This window comes from Scyliorhinus torazame, chromosome 29 (genome assembly GCF_047496885.1).
Source record: "Scyliorhinus torazame isolate Kashiwa2021f chromosome 29, sScyTor2.1, whole genome shotgun sequence".
NCBI classification, from domain to species: Eukaryota; Metazoa; Chordata; class Chondrichthyes; order Carcharhiniformes; family Scyliorhinidae; genus Scyliorhinus; species Scyliorhinus torazame.
In genome coordinates, this window is record NC_092735.1 from 39,418,924 (window position 1) to 39,437,131 (window position 18,208).

Below are 18,208 nucleotides of genomic sequence, written 5' to 3' on the forward strand. Positions count from 1 at the left end.
GCATGGGAGAAAAACTGTCAGAAACTGTTAAGGGAAATAACATCTTAAACGGATCTTCGTCCTTCCTGATTTTTCTTGTTTCAGATCTAACAATCATTTCCTTCTTGTCTTTATGAAGAGCATGAGGAATGACATTGTCTTCAAGCTTGTGTGCAGTGATAATTGTTCACTCACTCATGGATAATCCATACAAGGCACTCTCAAAAATGCAGCCTACATCACAACAGCCTACGATTTTTGAAAGATTTAGAGTACCCAATTCATTTTTTTCCAATTAAGGGGCAATTTAGCGTGGCCAATCCACCTAACCTGCACATTTTTGGGTTGTGGGGGGTGAGACCCACACAGACACGGGGAGAATGTGCAAACTCCACACGGACAGTGACCCAGAGCCGGGATCGAACGGGGGACCTCGGCACCGTGAGGCAGCAATGCTAACCACTGCGCCACCGTGTCGCCCCTCAACAAACCTTTGATAAGTTGTTTTCAGAAATGCTGCATTTCGTCTATGCCCCCCGCCCCACCCCCAGCAGAGAACCTCCATATTGGAAAGTCCACCGTGAACAAATGTAGGTTGGAGCAGCACGGCGATATCATCCCTTAGACAGAGCACACCATGATAACAAAGAATAGACGTCCTTGGTGCTACAAAGAGCACTGCGGAAGCTATGATTGAAAAGAATGAGACGGACAGAGCCAGTCCTTACCTGTCACTGTATGCAGTGGCAGTAGCAGTTGCTGGCTGCGCATACCTGTAAGCTGCATATCCACCCTGGAACAAACAAGAAGATGCCTGAGAACGGCACGAAACATTCACACACGCGCGCACAAAAACGATGGCAAAAACTGCATTTGTTTCATACATTAGAAATTTACAATGCGTGTGCATTTATCGTTCACGCTGCAGATTTTAAACTTTAAAAATTTTTTCCCAGAATAATAGTATAAAAATGTCTTCCATGGCCACCTTCTAAAGGGTTGACCATCTCATTCGCAAAGTGTTAGATTTGCAGATTTAGGTAGATTGTCAAGTGTAATTGGCTTGACCTTTTGCTGACATTCCACCAACTTGCTGCTGTGCCATGAACCAGGGATCAGCGGCAAGTTTCACCCTTCCTTTACTTAGGATCCCTGCCAACATAATTCTTCACCCCATCCAACTCACCATGTGCAAGTAGTGACTTTGCACACTTCTCACCAATGTGAAGTGAACATGGGGTGATGGTTGGAATTTCTACTGTTTTCCACCGGCCATTGACCTCTCTCCCTTCTCAATGGACTACAGGTAAAGCCACCAACTCACGTCAGGTAAATCAACCCTTCCTCTCCGCCAAGTCAACAAGTAAAATATGGATTGAAGGTAAGAAGGAAGATGGTGTTGCCAATTAACTGGGATGCAAAAAGGAAAAGCAGAAATCAAGAGAAACGGGCTGTTTTAGATATCCAATGTCATCAATGCCAATTCCCCTCTGTCAAACCAAATCTCTCCATCGAGCCCTGGGGAGCAGTTCCAGGGATTGCACCATTCATCCTCACCCAATTGGCCAGTCTTCAGTGAAGTGTTTCAGGGAGCGTTAACAGATCAAGTGCAGTCATCTTCACACAGAGTCTGCAACGGGATATAAATTAAGTGAAAGGACAAAAACTGAGCAGGATGAGCATGATGTGGGAAAATGTGAGCTTGTCCATTTTGATGGGATGATTAGAAAATGTCTTGTTCAGATAAGAACATAAGAACTAGGAGCAGGAGTCGGCCATCTGGCCCCTCGAGCCTGCTCCACCATTCAATGAGATCATGGCTGATCTATTGTGGACTCAGCTCCACTTTCCGGCCCGAACACCATAACCCTTAATCCCTTTATTCTTCAAAAAACTATCTATCTTTATCTTAAAAACATTTAATGAAGGAGCCTCAACTGGGCAAGGAATTCCATAGATTCACTACCCTTTGGGTGAAGAAGTTCCTCCTAGATGGAGCGAGGCTGCAGAATGTTGTTGCAAGGGGTGTCCTCACACATTAATTACAAAAGGTTAGCACACAAGCACAGCAAATAATTAGGAAGGAAAATGGATTGTTGGCCTTTATTGCAAGAGGAATGGAGTATAAAGTAGGGAAGCCTTGCTACAGCTGCACAAGGCTTTGCTGAGGCTGCGCCTGGGGTTCTGCCTCCAGTTTCGGTCTCTTTATTTAAGGAGGGATTACTTGCATTGGAAGCAGTTCAGAACGGATTCACAAAGTTGATTCTTAGGTTGAAGGGGCTATCTGATGAGGAGGGCCTGAGCTGGTTGGGCCTCTGCTGAAACAGAAAAGATTCTGGGGAGGTATGACAGGGTAGATGCTGAGAATGTTTTCACTTGTAGTGGAATCTAGGCGACACATTTTCAAGATAAGTGGTATTTATTTAAGTCAGAGTTGAGGAGGGATTGTTTTTACAATTAAGAGGCAATTTAGCGAGGCCAATCCCCCTACCCTGCACATCTTTGGGTTGTGGGGATGAAACCCACGCAAACATGGGGAGAATGTGCAAACGCCACATGGACAGTGACCCGGGGCCGCGATCGAACCCGGGTCCTCGGCACCCTGAGGCAGCAGTGCTAACCACTGCACCACCGTATCGCCCCTGAGTTGAGGAGGATGTTTGGAATTCTCTATTCCAGTGAATAGTGGAGGCTGGGTAATTGAACATATTCAAGGCTAAGTTAGACATATTTTTGACCTACAAGGGATGGGGCAGACAGGAAAGTGGAGCTGAGGCCATGAACAGATAAGCTATGAATGGCAGGACAAGCTCAATGGGCCCCCTATATTTTTCTGTTCTTCTGTTTCTATGTACTGCCAATCAAAATGATATTAACTAACTCAGCAGAATGAGAAAGTACACAAGTGACTTTACCAACAGACCATTCGGATGGAGGAGAAAACCCAACTTAGTTAACAGGAGTTCTCTAACAGACGTGCAGGTCAAAAACAGATTTGAACCCTGCTCATAACTGATTTAATATCACTGCCAAACTAATGTGACGAATAATTACATCTGCAGCTCAAGTACGTCAGATTATATTAAAACAAATGCAGTTTTAAAAATGCAATTAATATGCAAGTACAAATGAGTTTTTATTTTCTAAACAATCAAGCTGTGGTATCTGTCAATCAGGAGGAATCGGAGCATGCGACTGTCCGAATCTACAGCACTAGCAATCACCAACCAAATGATCGACAGACTAACTCTGGGCGTCCCAGCATTCTCCAGAGGACAGCCCTCAGCCCTATTCGCTATGGCAAGCCAAGTGAAGGAAACAGCCTGGATTACTAGAGCGTGCAGCCAGGATTCTCAGTATTTTATATAAGATGTATATATGAAAATGTAATAAACATTCACGATCACCATTCACTCATTGCAGCCTCTCCCGCAAACCTAATAGGTTAAACATTCACATCAAGCAAACCACATTAAAGTTCTTGCTGCAGTTAGAGGTGGGAGCTGAAATACTAACCAAGATTGCTCAAAGCAGCAGCTGCCTGCTGGGAATGATTTTTTAAACACAACATTTTATTACTGACCAGCAAAAAGGGGGGAAAATCAAACAGTTGTATCTATCATTAATCCTCTCACCTGTCCAATTATGTTCTCCTAAAGGTCCTAATTTATCTTGAGTCCTATAAATGGCAAGTTCCACTGGAAAGTATATTCCACAATAGATTTGAACTACAGTGGATGATTAGAATGGAAGAGCAGATTGTGTGGCGACCTCAGCTGTATTTATTAAGTTTTATTACTTTGGCACAGGAAGGAGCTGCAGTGAATTTGCCAGAATATCTGCTCCTGCTTCACGGAGAGAAGAATGGGGGTAGTGCCTCAAGGTCTCACGAGGTAAATGCACTGCCTGGTGTGTAACTGAATCACACAAATCGTTAAAGACCCAGCTTCACTTTCAGGTGGTGCTGCATTAGGGGCCTCAAGTGGGTTGGTAGCTGGGAGACTATAAACTGATAGGATGCCTATGATCTGGGGAGGGAAAATCAACAAACGGCTACTACTATATGCAATGCCCTGCTGGATGTGCGCATGAGAGAGAAAGCAGGATAAGGTGGTGTTGGAGGGCCCTTCAAAGCGGAATAACTTCCTCATACTTCCTCTCTAAAGGGCAGCACGGTGGGGCAGTGGTTAGCATTGCTGCCTCACGGCGCCGAGGTCCCAGGTTCAATCCCGGCTTTGTGTCACTGTCCGTATGGAGTTTGCACATTCTCCCAGTGTTTGCGTGGGTTTCGCCCCCACAACCCAAAGATGTGCAGGCTAGGTGGATTGGCCACGTTAAATTGCCCCTTATTTGGAAAAAATGAATTGGGTACTCTAAATTTATTTTAAAAAAATACTTACTTTCTAAATGGAAGAAAGGGCATTTGGGGGCGGTACTGTAGGTATTGAAGGGCATTTGGGGGGTATTGAAGGTATTGAAGAAAGGGCATTTGGGGGGGTATTGAAGAAAGGGCATTTGGGGGGTATTGAAGGTATTGAAGAAAGGGCATTTGGGGGGGGTATTGATGGTATTGAAGGGCATTTGGGGGGTATTGAAGGGCATTTGGGGGGGTATTGAAGGTACTGAAGAAAGGGCATTTGGGGGGTATTGAAGAAAGGGTATTTGGGGGGGGTATTGAAGGTATTGAAGAAAGGGCATTTGGGGGAGGTACTGAAGGTAGGGCATTTGGGGGAGGTATTGAAGGTAGGGCATTTGGGGGAAGGTACTGAAGGTATTGAAGAAAGGGCATTTGGGGGAAGGTACTGAAGGTATTGAAGAAAGGGCATTGGGGGAGGTATTGAAGGTATTGAAGGTTTGCCAACACCATCCCTTTGCCAAAAACAGTCAGCATCAACCTCGAGGAAAGAAAATGGGGGAGGGGGGAAAGCACACCTTTCGAATACCAAAGAGTGGTATTAGTGATAGTGGTATGGACGATATGAGCAATCCACTTCCAAAAGAAATGTGTCTGAATTAAGGGTTTAAAAAAAATTGGCACAGACACCTTAAAATATGTAACAATTCGGAGCAGCCATTACGATGGGACACTTCCCCAAGTCAATAAATCAAATTCAGTTTTATTTTGACCGGATTGTGGAAATTTTAGCCGGTGTTTTGAGGATCACATTGCTGTGAAAACAAAACATCAGTGGCTTTGAATATTCCCTACACAGGTTACACATGCAAAGTGATCAGATAGCAATGATTCCACCTGAAGTGCATTTAAATATTTATTGTAAATACTTAAAAATATCTGAAATGCTTAATCTGCTGAAGTTAGCCACTGAATTGACTGAGCATCATGTGCATGGAAATGCGAATTAACGGGAACGGCGTGCTTATGCCCTGATGTGATGAGGTGACTGGAAGTGACTTGGTTCAATGGAATTCAATGCTGGACCCCATTAGGTTTTATCTACACTCTCCTGCATGAGTAATGTTCTGCAGGCTGGTCTGACATTCCCCACTGATATTGCTTCTACTCTTTTAAAAGAAGAATTTTGATCACCTCATTCATCTCTCTTATTACAGACACGTGTCTTTAAAGATTTCCTCCAAGCTCCACTGTAAACTGGACGGCTGAAATTCTGTTCCCTGTGACTGTTTGACACCCTGATATCCCACTCTTGAAATTGGTACTGGATTGCAAAGTACATTTAAACAGCCACTCACACCAGCAACCAGGCGAGTTTATTGCTGAGAGGGGGTAGAAAGTTGAAGGGACGGGGGGGGGGGGGGGGGGGGGGGGGGGGGTCGGGGGGGTCCTCCTGGGCCTCTCTTTTGGAATTCCAACTGTGCGGACCCCCAGTTAGTTTTCTAGAAGTCACGATGAAAACAAATCACTTTCCCACTGACCTCTTGGGTCAGGAAATGGGGACGGGAAATATTTTTTCCCAAAGATAAAAGTTGAGTTTATAACAATCCCCTATTCATGCAAAGTAAATGAGGCGGGTGCCAAGCTTTGGTAGAACATTATTCTTTCAACTTGGATATCCAGAATCCCATGCCACCCAAAGAGATGAAATGTTCACTAGCTTTTAATCAGACCAACATGATGAGACGCTCCCCTTCACAGCTCTTTTAATGATTCAAAGTGGGACGTGTTGAGTTGCTGATAGACGCGGACCCACACTCTAAACCTACCAATTACATTCATTAGAAGGGGGTTCCTCTTTCAGGTTTGTGTTATCTCAGAGTGAAATTAGTGCGCACTTCAGGGATGCTTTTATCCCCGTTTGGTGCCTGCTCCCATCCCTAACTGCAGTCTTTGCTGTTAGTAGGATTTGTCACTGCAATCCACAATCTGTGCGATTGGTCTCGTCACACATTTCTATCATACCTGCGGTAACTTACTGCTATACACTGGTTCCTGATATACTATTCTATAATAAAACACAGGGAAGAATATTGGCGACGAGGCTGGAAAAGAAACAACTGAAAAGAGAGAGACCCTCCTTGGATAAAGCCATTCTATTATCGGAGGATGCTTTACGCTGATGAACCTTTAACACGTGATTTATAAAACAAGAGACATTTCACAGGCCGCACAACTGCACATATTTGAAATGATTGAACACTTGTTAAAAATTTACTCTGAGCACCTGTCACAACATTTCTTCTGCCAGCTGTCTTCAGTTTCCATTTGCAGATCAAAGGTGAGGGATTTGATTTCAAAGTCAAATGTACACACCCTACACCAGCATTCCTCAGCAAGCATTTCAGCTCAATTTAAAATGAAAAATCAAAGGACACCGGATTTGGTGGGCAATGCGACAGGCCTCAACAACTGTTTGGTCACAGTTTCCCTACAGCACAGGTGCAGTACAAGAACCAGTGCAGCAAAGGTCAACTTTATTCAATGCTTTCTTTTTGACATCATTCCTTTTGCATGATATTCCAAAAGAAACTCCTTCCCTTGGAAGGTTCAGAACATCGTAAATACTGTAAATAGCAACAAAGGGACATGGCGGACTCCTCTGTTGACCAAGGGGACAGCACTGGGATGCCTGCTGTCTCAAATTTACATAAATGGACAATAAAACTGGGTAACTATGAAACACACAGCTGATGAAAATATCAGCATACTGGTTTAAAGAATGGCTTCATCAACAGAAGGGTGACAATGTAAAATAGCGGTTATACTTACATAGAGGTCGGCACCATAAAATCCATCTTGGTAAACCACACTGCAGAGATGCACACAGAAACACTCTGATTACTGCAATTCCAACATGCACGGCTAATAAAGACAAGGTTTGTCACAAGAACTCTATAAACTGCTCAAATATCCACCAAGGACTGCTCAGTTTGAGAGCAAGTGTTTTCTTCATTTCAAAACAGTCAACATATCCTTTTTAGGCTTTATTATTAAAATCTATTTAGCAGGAAATAATCACTATTTTAGAGGCAGTTGCCACTCCTATGCTCTCAGCTAGACAGTAAAGAGAGGGGTAGGGGGCAGAGTTACACGATATAACCTGGCAATACCATTACTCTTCAGCTGGTGAGGCACCTTATTATTATCTCAATTGGAGTGGGCACCATAACCAAGCCCTCTTGGTCAGGAAGTAAGGAATTCAATTGAAACAAGAACTTAAGGAGATTTACAGGTCCTTCTTCAATTACATGGCTTTTGACTGTGCGCGCGCTTCCCTCACAGTTACAGTCCCCAATGAGAGTCAGGATCTGCTGTCAAATTCGGCAACATTATAAACAGACACCAACAGTGTGGTCACAAAGGCTAATGGACTGCTGGCCTCCAGGAGACTGGAATTCAAAAGCAAGGAAATGATTGTGCTGAACATTGGTCAGATGTGATGTGCTCACTTTTCGACATTGCACCTCAGGGAGGCTAGATTGCCTTGGTGTGGTTGCAGCAAAGATTCACCAGAACAAAACCAGACGTTCAAGGGTTAAGTCACAAGGATCGTTTTTTAAAAACTTGGCTTGTATCCCCTTGAGTTTAGAAAGTTATCGGTTAATCAAATTGAGTTGATCAAAATGATACATGGATGCAATAGGGTAGAGAAGATCTGTTTCCTGATGAATCATTAAATTAGGCTGTGCTCATTTAGGAGCAACAGCAGGAGTCCTTTTTCACACAATGGGTAGAGGAAATTAGAAACTGGCGGTTGGATGGATTTTGGGTCAAGTGGAATTTCCAAGCCGGGAGACTTTTTTTGAACAAAAATGAAATACTATTGATGCTGCACTAAAGATGCTGGAAATTGTCAGCAAGTCAGGCAGCACCTGCGGAGACAGAAACAGAGTTAATTTTTCCGATCTACCAACTTGCATCAGAATCGATGATATCCTAACCCAACATAAAAATGAAGGAATTGGATAAGTTGGAGGGGGGGTGGGGGGGGTGGGGTGGAGTTCAGGTTCAGATCATCTGTGGTCTACTACTTGAACAGAGGAACAGGCTTGAGGGGCTGAATGGCCCACTCCAGCTCCTACGTCAGAGAGAAAACCAAAGGAGCCTTTTTCCTTTACTTCAAGTGGAGGTTTTAATCAGACAATGGATTTCTAATGCAATGTCAGGCTGACAGTCAGGAAAGATTGGGAGGTTTACAATGAGGAGCGCAGCTGATAAAGGAACTTCATGCTGTTTATTTTCATAAAAGTACATCCAAAATTTCAAAAGTGGATGCCAGTATCACCAAGTTATTCTTTTTAAATGCAAATTGAGACAAACATATTCCCAAAAGTACTACTTATAACAAGTTTATTATTCATTTTGACATATAATGTACGCAGAGAAGTTACACTGAATTAAAGAGCCTGCCATCCTGGGTTCTCAGCTTTGGCTTTTCGCACCCTGTAATTTTTGTAAATTAAATGTTTGCACACTTCTCTTTCACTTGAGACAAACCTTCCCTCTCAGCCATCAGTAACAATGTTAGGCAATATAAATTATCCACATGCTTTATCTAAAACAGGCTTAAGGAATAGCTTTACTTTAAAACATGCTTGTGCTAAAGGCTCCTTAAAGAGTTGAAAGCATTGAATAAACAGAAAATGCAAAAGTACTTCTGCAGACATAAATGATAATTGCTGCTGATCATTCTCTATGTGCAATGAGAATGTGATAACTCCACACTGACAGTGACCCAGGGCCGGGATCGGACCAAGGTCCTTGGCGCCGTGAGGCAGCAGTGCTAACCACTGCACCACCGTGCCACCATTAGCCTAACAAATTTGTTTGTATTTTTTGAGCATGTGACCAGGTGTGTAGATGAGGGTAGTGCAGTTGATGTAGTCTATATGGATTTCAGCAAAGCCTTTGACAAGGTCCCGCATGGTAGATTTATAAAGAAGGCAAATGCATATGAGATACAGGGTAACTTGAGAAGGTGGATTTAAAATTGGCTTAGAGGGTGATGACAGACGGCTGCGTTAGTGACTGGAAGCCAGTGTCCAGTGGCGCACCACAGGGACCTGTGCTGGGTCCCCTATTGTTTGTCATTTATATAAATGACATAGATGACTATGTGGGGGGTAGGATCAGCAAGTTTGCAGATGACACAAAGATTGGCCGGGTGGTTAACAGTGAAGTTGAGTGTGTTGTGTTACAGGAAGATATGGACGGGATACTCAAATGGGCAGAAAAGTGGCAGATTGAATTTAACCATGAAAAGTGTGAGGTGATACACTTTGGAAGGAGTAATCTGACAAGGAAGTATTCAATGACCAGCCTGACACTGGGAACAAAGGGACCTTGGGAGTGTCTGTCCAGATCTCAGAAGGCAGAAGGGCAGGCTAATAGGGTGAAAAAAGCTTAGGGGACACTTGCCTTTATCAATCGAGGCATAGATTTCAAAAGCAGGGAGGTCATGTTGGAGTTGTATAGAACTTTGGTGAGGCCACAGCTGGAGTACTGTGTGCAATTCTGGTCGCCACATTATAGGAAGGATGTGATTGCACTGGAGGGGGTGCAGAGGAGATTCACCAGGGATGGAACATTTATGTTATAAAGAGAGGTTGGATAGGCTTGGGCTGTTATAGCTAGAGCAGAGAAGACTGAGGGGTGACCTGATCGAGGTGTACAGGATTATGAAGGACATGGACAGTGTGGAGGGAGCAGCTGTTCCCCTTAGTTGAAGGGTCAGTTACGAGGGGGACACAATATCAAGGTGAGGGGCAGGAGGTTTAAGGGGGATTTGAGGAAAAACCTTTTTTACCCAGAGGGTGGTGAGGGTCTGGAACGCACTGCCTAGGAGGGTGGGAGAGGCGGGTCTGGAACGCACTGCCTGGGAGGGTGGGAGAGGCAGGTCTGGAACGCACTGACTGGGAGGGGGGGGGGGGGGGGGGGGGGAGAGAGAGGCGGGTCTGGAATGCACTGTCTGGGAGGGTGGGAGAGGCGGGTCTGGAACGGACTTTCTGGGAGGGGGAGAGAAGAGGCGGGTCTGGAACACACTGTCTGGGAGGGGGGGGTGGGGGGAGAGGTGGGTCTGAAACACACTGTCTGGGAGGGTGGGAGAGGCGGGTCTGGAACGCTCTGTCTGGGAGGGGAAGGAGGGTGGGAGAGGCGGGTCTGGCACGCACTGTCTGGGAGGGTGGGAGAGGCGGGTCTGGAACACACTGTCTGGGAGGGGGGGGTGGGGGGGGGGGGGGGGGAGAGGTGGGTCTGGAACACACTGCCTGGGAGGGTGGGAGAGGCGGGTCTGGCACGCTCTGTCTGGGGGGGGGGGGTGGGAAGAGAGGCGGGTCTGGAACGCTCTGTCTGGGGGGGGGGGGGGGGGGGAGAGAGAGAGGCGGGTCTGGAACGCACTGTCGGGGAGGGTGGGAGAGGCGGGTCTGGAACGCTCTGTCTGGGGGGGGAAAGAGAGGCGGGTCTGGAACGCTCTGTCTGGGGGGGGGGGGGGGGGGGGGGAAGAGAGAGGCGGGTCTGGAACGCACTGTCGGGGAGGGTGGGAGACGCGGGTCTGGAACGCTCTGTCTGGGAGGGTGGGAGACGCGGGTCTGGAACGCTCTGTCTGGGAGGGGGGGGGGGAGAGAGGCGGGTCTGGAACGCTCTGTCTGGGAGGGGGAGGGGGGGAAGAGAGGCGGGTCTGGAACGCACTGTCTGGGAGGGGGGGGGGAAGAGAGGCGGGTCTGGAACGCACTGTCTGGGAGGGTGGTGAGGGTCTGAAGCGCACTGTCTGGGAGGGTGGTGAGGATCTGGAACGCACTGTCTGGGAGGGTGGGAGCGGTCTGGAATGCACTGTCTGGGAGGGTGGTAGAGGCGGGTCTGGAACACACTGTCTGGGGGGGGGGGGGGGGGGGGGGGGGGGGGGGGGGGAGGCGGGTTGCCTCACATCCTTTACAAAGTACCTGACGCTTGGCACGTCACAACATTCAAGGCTATGGGCCAAGTGCCTACAAATGGGATTAGGTAGACAGGACAGGTGCTGTTCATGTGTCGGTGCGGGGCCGAAGGGCCTCTTCTGCACTGTGTTATTCTGTGATGCTGAATTCATAGACTGTCAAGTGCAACAGGATAATAAAGTGTGCAATGTGTGACAGCAGTAAGGTTAAAGCACTACATTGTGAACTTTACAGCACACCCATGATTCTGTCCATTGAAATTCTAAAACTCAGTCAGAACAAAACACTGAGCTTGCCCAGTGACCTGGGATGAAGGGGAAAGGGTCTACTTAGGGTTCTGTTGCTTAAGAACAAGCTGCAAACTTGAGACATTAAAGCAAATCGTATAAAATGTTCAGAATAATGGGATAGAGGGAGTTAGATTTGGTGAAACTTGGAAAGTCCATGCACAAAGATGGTTAATTCACTTGCGATTAAGTTGTCTTACCCTCCATAGGCTGGAATAGCAGTAGGGGGCGCCGCTGCACGGAATGCACTGTAGACTGCTCGACCTCGACCTCTCAGGGCTCCTCGCAATGCAGCTGCAGTAGTGGCTGCCTGATACGGGAAACAGGAACTAAGGATTTGGGGAATGGAGGAGTGAGAATTAGCACACTGTAATAAATGCTAGTTCCAAATAACTAACAAGAAAACCAATCTTTCCATGAAAGGAAACAGTGGTTGTGGTAATCAAAAAAAAGGCAAAGTGTGACAATAAAAATGTATCGACAAAGCATACAGGTGTTACTATCAACTAAATGGACTTGGCATTCATAAATTTAGCATTAGAAAGCTTATTTACACAACGTGTGTGTTATTTTATCTGTAGCATGCTGATATTGTGTTGGTGTAAAAGGCACCTGAGAACGTAAGAGAATAAAGCTACTAATCACTCAAGTCTCAATCCAATGTACAGCACCAAGCATGGACACACCATGCATGTACACACCAAGCATGGACACACCATGCATGTACACACCAAGCATGTACAGCACCAAGCATGGACACACCATTCATGTACACACCAAGCATGGACACACCATGCATGTACACACCAAGCATGGACACACCATGCATGGACACACCAAGCATGGACACACCAAGCATGGACACACCAAGCATGGACACACCAAGCATGTACACACCATTCATGTACAGCACCAAGCATGGACACACCATTCATGTACACACCAAGCATGGACACACCATTCATGTACACACCAAGCATGTACACACCAAGCATGGACAAACCATTCATGTACACACCAAGCATTGACACACCATGCATGGACACACCAAGCATGTACACACCAAGCATGTACACACCATTCATGTACAGCACCAAGCATGGACACACCATTCATGTACACACCAAGCATGGACACACCATTCATGTACACACCAAGCATGGACACACCATTCATGTACACACCAAGCATTGACACACCAAGCATGGACACACCAAGCATGGACACACCATGCATGGACACACCAAGCATGGACACACCAAGCATGGACACACCATTCATGTACACACCAAGCATGGACACACCATGCATGGACACACCATGCATGTACACACCAAGCATGTACACACCAAGCATGTACACACCAAGCATGTACACACCAAGCATGTACACACCAAGCATGTACACACCAAGCATGTACACACCAAGCATGGACACACCATGCATGGACACACCATGCATGGACACACCATGCATGGACACACCATGCATGGACACACCAAGCATGGACACACCATTCATGTACACATCAAGCATGTACACACCATTCATGTACACATCAAGCATGTACACACCATTCATGGACACACCATGCATGGACACACCATGCATGGACACACCATGCATGGACACACCATGCATGGACACACCATGCATGGACACACCATGCATGTACAGCACCAAGCATGGACACACCATTCATGTACACACCAAGCATGGACACACCATTCATGTACACACCAAGCATTAACACACCATGCATGGACACACCAAGCATGGACACACCAAGCATGGACACACCAAGCATGGACACACCATTCATGTACACACCAAGCATGGACACACCATGCATGGACACACCAAGCATGGACACACCAAGCATTAACACACCATGCATGTACAGCACCAAGCATGTACAGCACCAAGCATGTACATACCATGCATGTACAGCACCAAGCATGTACAGCACCAAGCATGTACACACCATTCATGTACACACCATTCATGTACACACCAAGCATGTGGGGCTGGTTTAGCACAGTGGGCTAAACAGTTGGCTTGTAATGCAGAACAAGGCCAGCAGCGCGGGTTCAATTCCTGTACCGGCCTCCCTGAACAGGCGTCGGAATGTGGCAACTAGGGGCGTTTCACAGTAACTTCATTGAAGCCTACTTGTGACAACAAGCGATTATTATTATACACTATGCATGTATACGCCATTCATATACACACCAAGCATATGTACAGTACCGAGCATGTAGAGCACCGTGCATGTACACACCATGTACAGCATCAAGCATGGACACACCATGTACAGCATCAAGCATGTACACACCATGCATGTATAGCGCCAAGCATGTACACACCATGCATGTATAGCACCAAGCATGTACACACCATGCATGTATAGCGCCAAGCATGTACACACCATGCATGTAGAGCACCGTGCATGTACACATCATGCATGTATAGCGCCAAGCATGTACACACCATGCATGTATAGCGCCAAGCATGTACACACCATGCAAGTATAGCGCCAAGCATGTACACACCATGCATGTACACACCATGCATGTAGAGCACCGTGCATGTACACACCATGTACAGCATCAAGCATGGACACACCATTCATGCTCATTGCTGCTGAGTGGAGGAAGGATCTGGGATTGTCGTATCGGAGTCTGTGAAAGTTTGTCCATAAACCAATGCTGTGAGGCCATTGTAAAAGCAAATAGGGTGTTACAATCTATTGTCAGGAAAGCTAACCAGAATGAACATACAAGGGCTCGGTTAGAAGACTTGTGCATTGTTTAGATTCCCTCAGGTGGTTGGTATAAAGATGCTGGAAAAGGTTAAGAGGTGGTCACTGGATTGATATTTTGTTTAAAGACTCTTAAGATGCCACAATTGGTTTAAAGGTCTGGGACTTTCTATTCTGGAAAAGTGTAGATTTCAAGGAGATTTGACATCAGGGGCAAGAGGGTTAGATTCAGCAGGTACTTCTTTTTTTTAATATAATATATTTTATTCAACTTTTTCGGCCAAACAAAACAGTACAAAGGTTTTTCCCCTTTTTACAACAGCAAAATAATATAAATAACCGTGACCGTATTTTAACAAATAAATAAATAATATATAAACTAAATGGCAACTGCCATAACAAAAATAATAGCTCTCCCAAATAATAAAATCAGCAATTCAATATACATAACCAAGTACCAATATCTTTACAAAAACACCCCTGAGGACCCACCTGGGCCCTCTCCACCACTGGACTTGTGGTGTATTTGTTCGGTGAGAACGGCAGCGATGCCGTCACCAGTGCTTGTAGGCTGGTTCCTTTGCAGGACGCCATCTCCAATCTCTTCCACGCCGCTCCCTCCCCTTCTCCCATCCACTTACACACCATTGAAATATTGGCGGCCCAATAGTACTCACTTAAGCTCGGTAGTGCCAGTCCCCCCCTCTCCCTGCTACGCTGCAAGAACCCCCTCCTCACTCTCGGGGTCTTCCCAGCCCACACAAAACTCATAACGCTTTTCTCGATCTTCTTGAAAAAAGCCTTCGTGACCATCACCGGGAGGCACTGAAACACAAAAAGGAATCTCGGGAGGACTACCATTTTGACCGCCTGCACCCTCCCCACCAGTGACAGGGGCACCATGTCCCATCTCTTAAAATCCTCCTCCATCTGTTCCACCAATCGTGTTAAATTAAGCCTATGTAAGGTTCCCCAACTCCTGGCTATCTGGATCCCCAAGTACCGGAAATCCCTTGTTACCCTCCTCAGCGGTAAATCCTCTATTCCCCTGCTCTGCTCCCCCGGATGTACCACAAACAACTCACTCTTCCCCATGTTCAATTTGTACCCCGAGAATTCCCCACAGTCCCCGAGCGTCTGCATTATCTCAGGCATCCCCTCCACCGGGTCCGCAACATACAACAGTAAATCATCTGCATACAATGATACCCGGTGTTCTTCTCCTCCCCTGAGTACTCCCCTCCACTCCTGGAGCCCCTCAGTGCTATGGCCAGGGGCTCAATTACCAATGCACAAACAGTAGCGGAGACAGGGGGCACCCCTGCCTCGTCCCTCTATAAAGACGGAAGTAGTCAGACCTCTGCCTGTTCGTGATCACACTTGCCACCGGGGCCCTATATAGCAGCTGTACCCATCCAATGAACCCGTCACCAAAACCAAATCTCCTCAACACTTCCCACAGGTAGTCCCACTCGACCCTGTCAAATGCTTTCTCGGCATCCATCGCCACCACTATCTCCGCCTCCCCCTTGGTGGGGGCATCAACATCACCCCTAGCAGCCTCCGTATGTTCGTGTTCAGCTGTCTCCCCTTAACGAACCCAGTTTGATCCTCATGGACCACCCCCGGGACACAATCCTCTATCCTCGTCGCCATTACCTTGGCCAGGAGCTTAGCATCTACATTCAAAAGGGAAATGGGCCTGCAGGACCCACACTGCAGCGGGTCTTTATCCTTCTTCAAAAGTAACGATATAGTCACCTCCGACATAGTCGGGGGCAACTTCCCCCTTTCCCTGGCCTCATTAAAGGTTCTCGTCAAGAGCGGGGCCAGTAGGTCTATATATTTCCTATAAAATTCCACCGGGAACCCATCCGGTCCGGGGGCCTTCCCCGCCTGCATGCTCCAATCCCCTTTACCACCTCCTCCACATCCATCTGTGCTCCCAGTCCCGCCCTCTCCTGTTCCTCCACCTTCGGGAATTCCAGCTGATCCAGGAAATGCATCATTCCCTCCTTCCCTTCCGGGGGCTGAGCCTTATACAACCTCTCATAGAATGTCTTAAACACCCCATTCACTCTCTCCGCTCCCCGTTCCATCTCTCCCTCCTCATCCCTCACCCCACCTATCTCCCTCGCCGCTCCCCTCTTCCTCAATTGTTGGGCCAGTAACTGACTCGCCTTCTCTCCATACTCATACTGCACTCCCTGTGCCCTCCTCCACTGTGCCTCTGCCTTACCCGTGGTCAGCAGGTCAAATTCCACATGTAACCTTTGTCTTTCCCTGTACAGTCCCTCCTCCGGTGCCTCTGCATATTGCCTGTCCACCCTCAGAAGTTCTCTCAGCAATTGCTCCCTTTCTTTACTCTCTTGCTTCCCTTTATGTGCCCTTATGGATATTAATTCCCCTCTGACCACCGCCTTCAACGCCTCCCAGACCACTCCCACCTGAACCTCTCCATTGTCATTAAGCTCCAAGTACCTTTCGATACACCTCCTCACCCTTAGACATATCCCCTCATCCGCCAACAGGCCCATATCCATTCTCCAGAGTGGGTGCTGTTCCTTTTCCTCTCCTACCTCCAGATCTACCCAGTGCGGAGCGTGGTCCGAGATGGCTATGGCCGTGTACTCTGTCCCCGTCACCTTCGGAATCAGTGCCCTTCCCAGGACAAAAAAGTCTATCCGTGAATATACCTTGTGAACATGGGAGAAGAATGAGAACTCCTTACTCCTCGGTCTGATAAATCTCCAAGGATCTACTCCTCCCATCTGCTCCATGAAGTCCTTAAGCACCTTGGCCGCTGCCGGCCTCCTCCCGGTCTTGGACCTCGACTGGTCCAGCCCTGGATCAAGCACTGTATTGAAATCTCCCCCCATTACCAACTTTCCCGCCTCCAGGTCCGGGATACGCCCCAACATACGCCTCATGAAGTTTGCATCATCCCAGTTCGGGGCGTATACGTTCACCAGGACCACCGCCTCCCCTTGCAATCTGCCACTCACCATCACATATCTACCCCCACTGTCCGCCGCTATGGTCTTTGCCTCAAACAGTACCCGTTTCCCCACTAAAATAGCCACCCCCCTATTCTTCGCATCCAAACACGAATGAAACACCTGTCCCACCCATCCTTTACGTAGTCTGACCTGATCTGTCAATTTCAGGTGCGTCTCCTGCAACATAACCACATCTGCCTTTAATTTCTTTAGGTCTGCGAGTACCCGCGCCCTTTTAATCGGCCCATTCAGCCCTCTCACGTTCCACGTGATCAACCGGGTTGGGGGGCTCTTCACGCCCCCCCTTGTCGACTAGCCATCCCCTTTTTTACCCCAGCTCCTGACCCGGTTCCCACGTACCCGTATATCCCACCGACGGTGCCCTCCCGCCTCGACCACCCCGCCCCATAACAGCTCCCCCTTCCCCTTAGCAGCAGCAACCCAGTTAGCTCCCCCCCCCCCCCTCCGCTAGATCCCCCTCTAGCGTAATTACACCCCCCATGTTGCTCCCAGAAGTCAGCGAACTCTGGCTGACCTCGGCTTCCCCGTTTGCCCTCGGCCTCTCACTGTGCGAGGCCCCTACCTTCCTGTGTCCCTGTTCCCGCCTTAATTACCATAGCGCGGGAACGAGGCCCGCGTTTCCCACTCAGCCCCGCTTTCCTACCCACCGGCGCACACAGTTCCTCATCTCCCCCCCCCCCCCCAAAGAGGGGAAGAGAGAAAATTTACAGGATTAAAGAGTTAACAATTGAAAAATCATCCCCCCCCCCTTCCTCGTCCCACATAGTCACCCCACCACTTTGCCTCAGAAGCTCTTTCTCTCGCCAGACTAT

At 47.5% G+C, this 18,208-nt stretch overlaps 1 protein-coding gene across 1 annotated transcript in view; it reads right to left on the reverse strand.

Moving 5' to 3' along the window:
* The window catches only part of LOC140404097 (RNA binding protein fox-1 homolog 1-like), a 385,076-nt gene that overhangs the window by 14,254 nt on the left and 352,614 nt on the right, over positions 1 to 18,208 (reverse strand). Inside the window, exons 12-14 of the mRNA XM_072492499.1 lie at positions 11,816 to 11,939; positions 6,359 to 6,401; positions 708 to 772 (exon numbers count right to left, since the gene is read on the reverse strand). Coding sequence (XP_072348600.1) covers positions 708 to 772; positions 6,359 to 6,401; positions 11,816 to 11,939 — 232 coding nt within the window. The remainder of the gene's footprint in view (positions 1 to 707; positions 773 to 6,358; positions 6,402 to 11,815; positions 11,940 to 18,208) is intronic.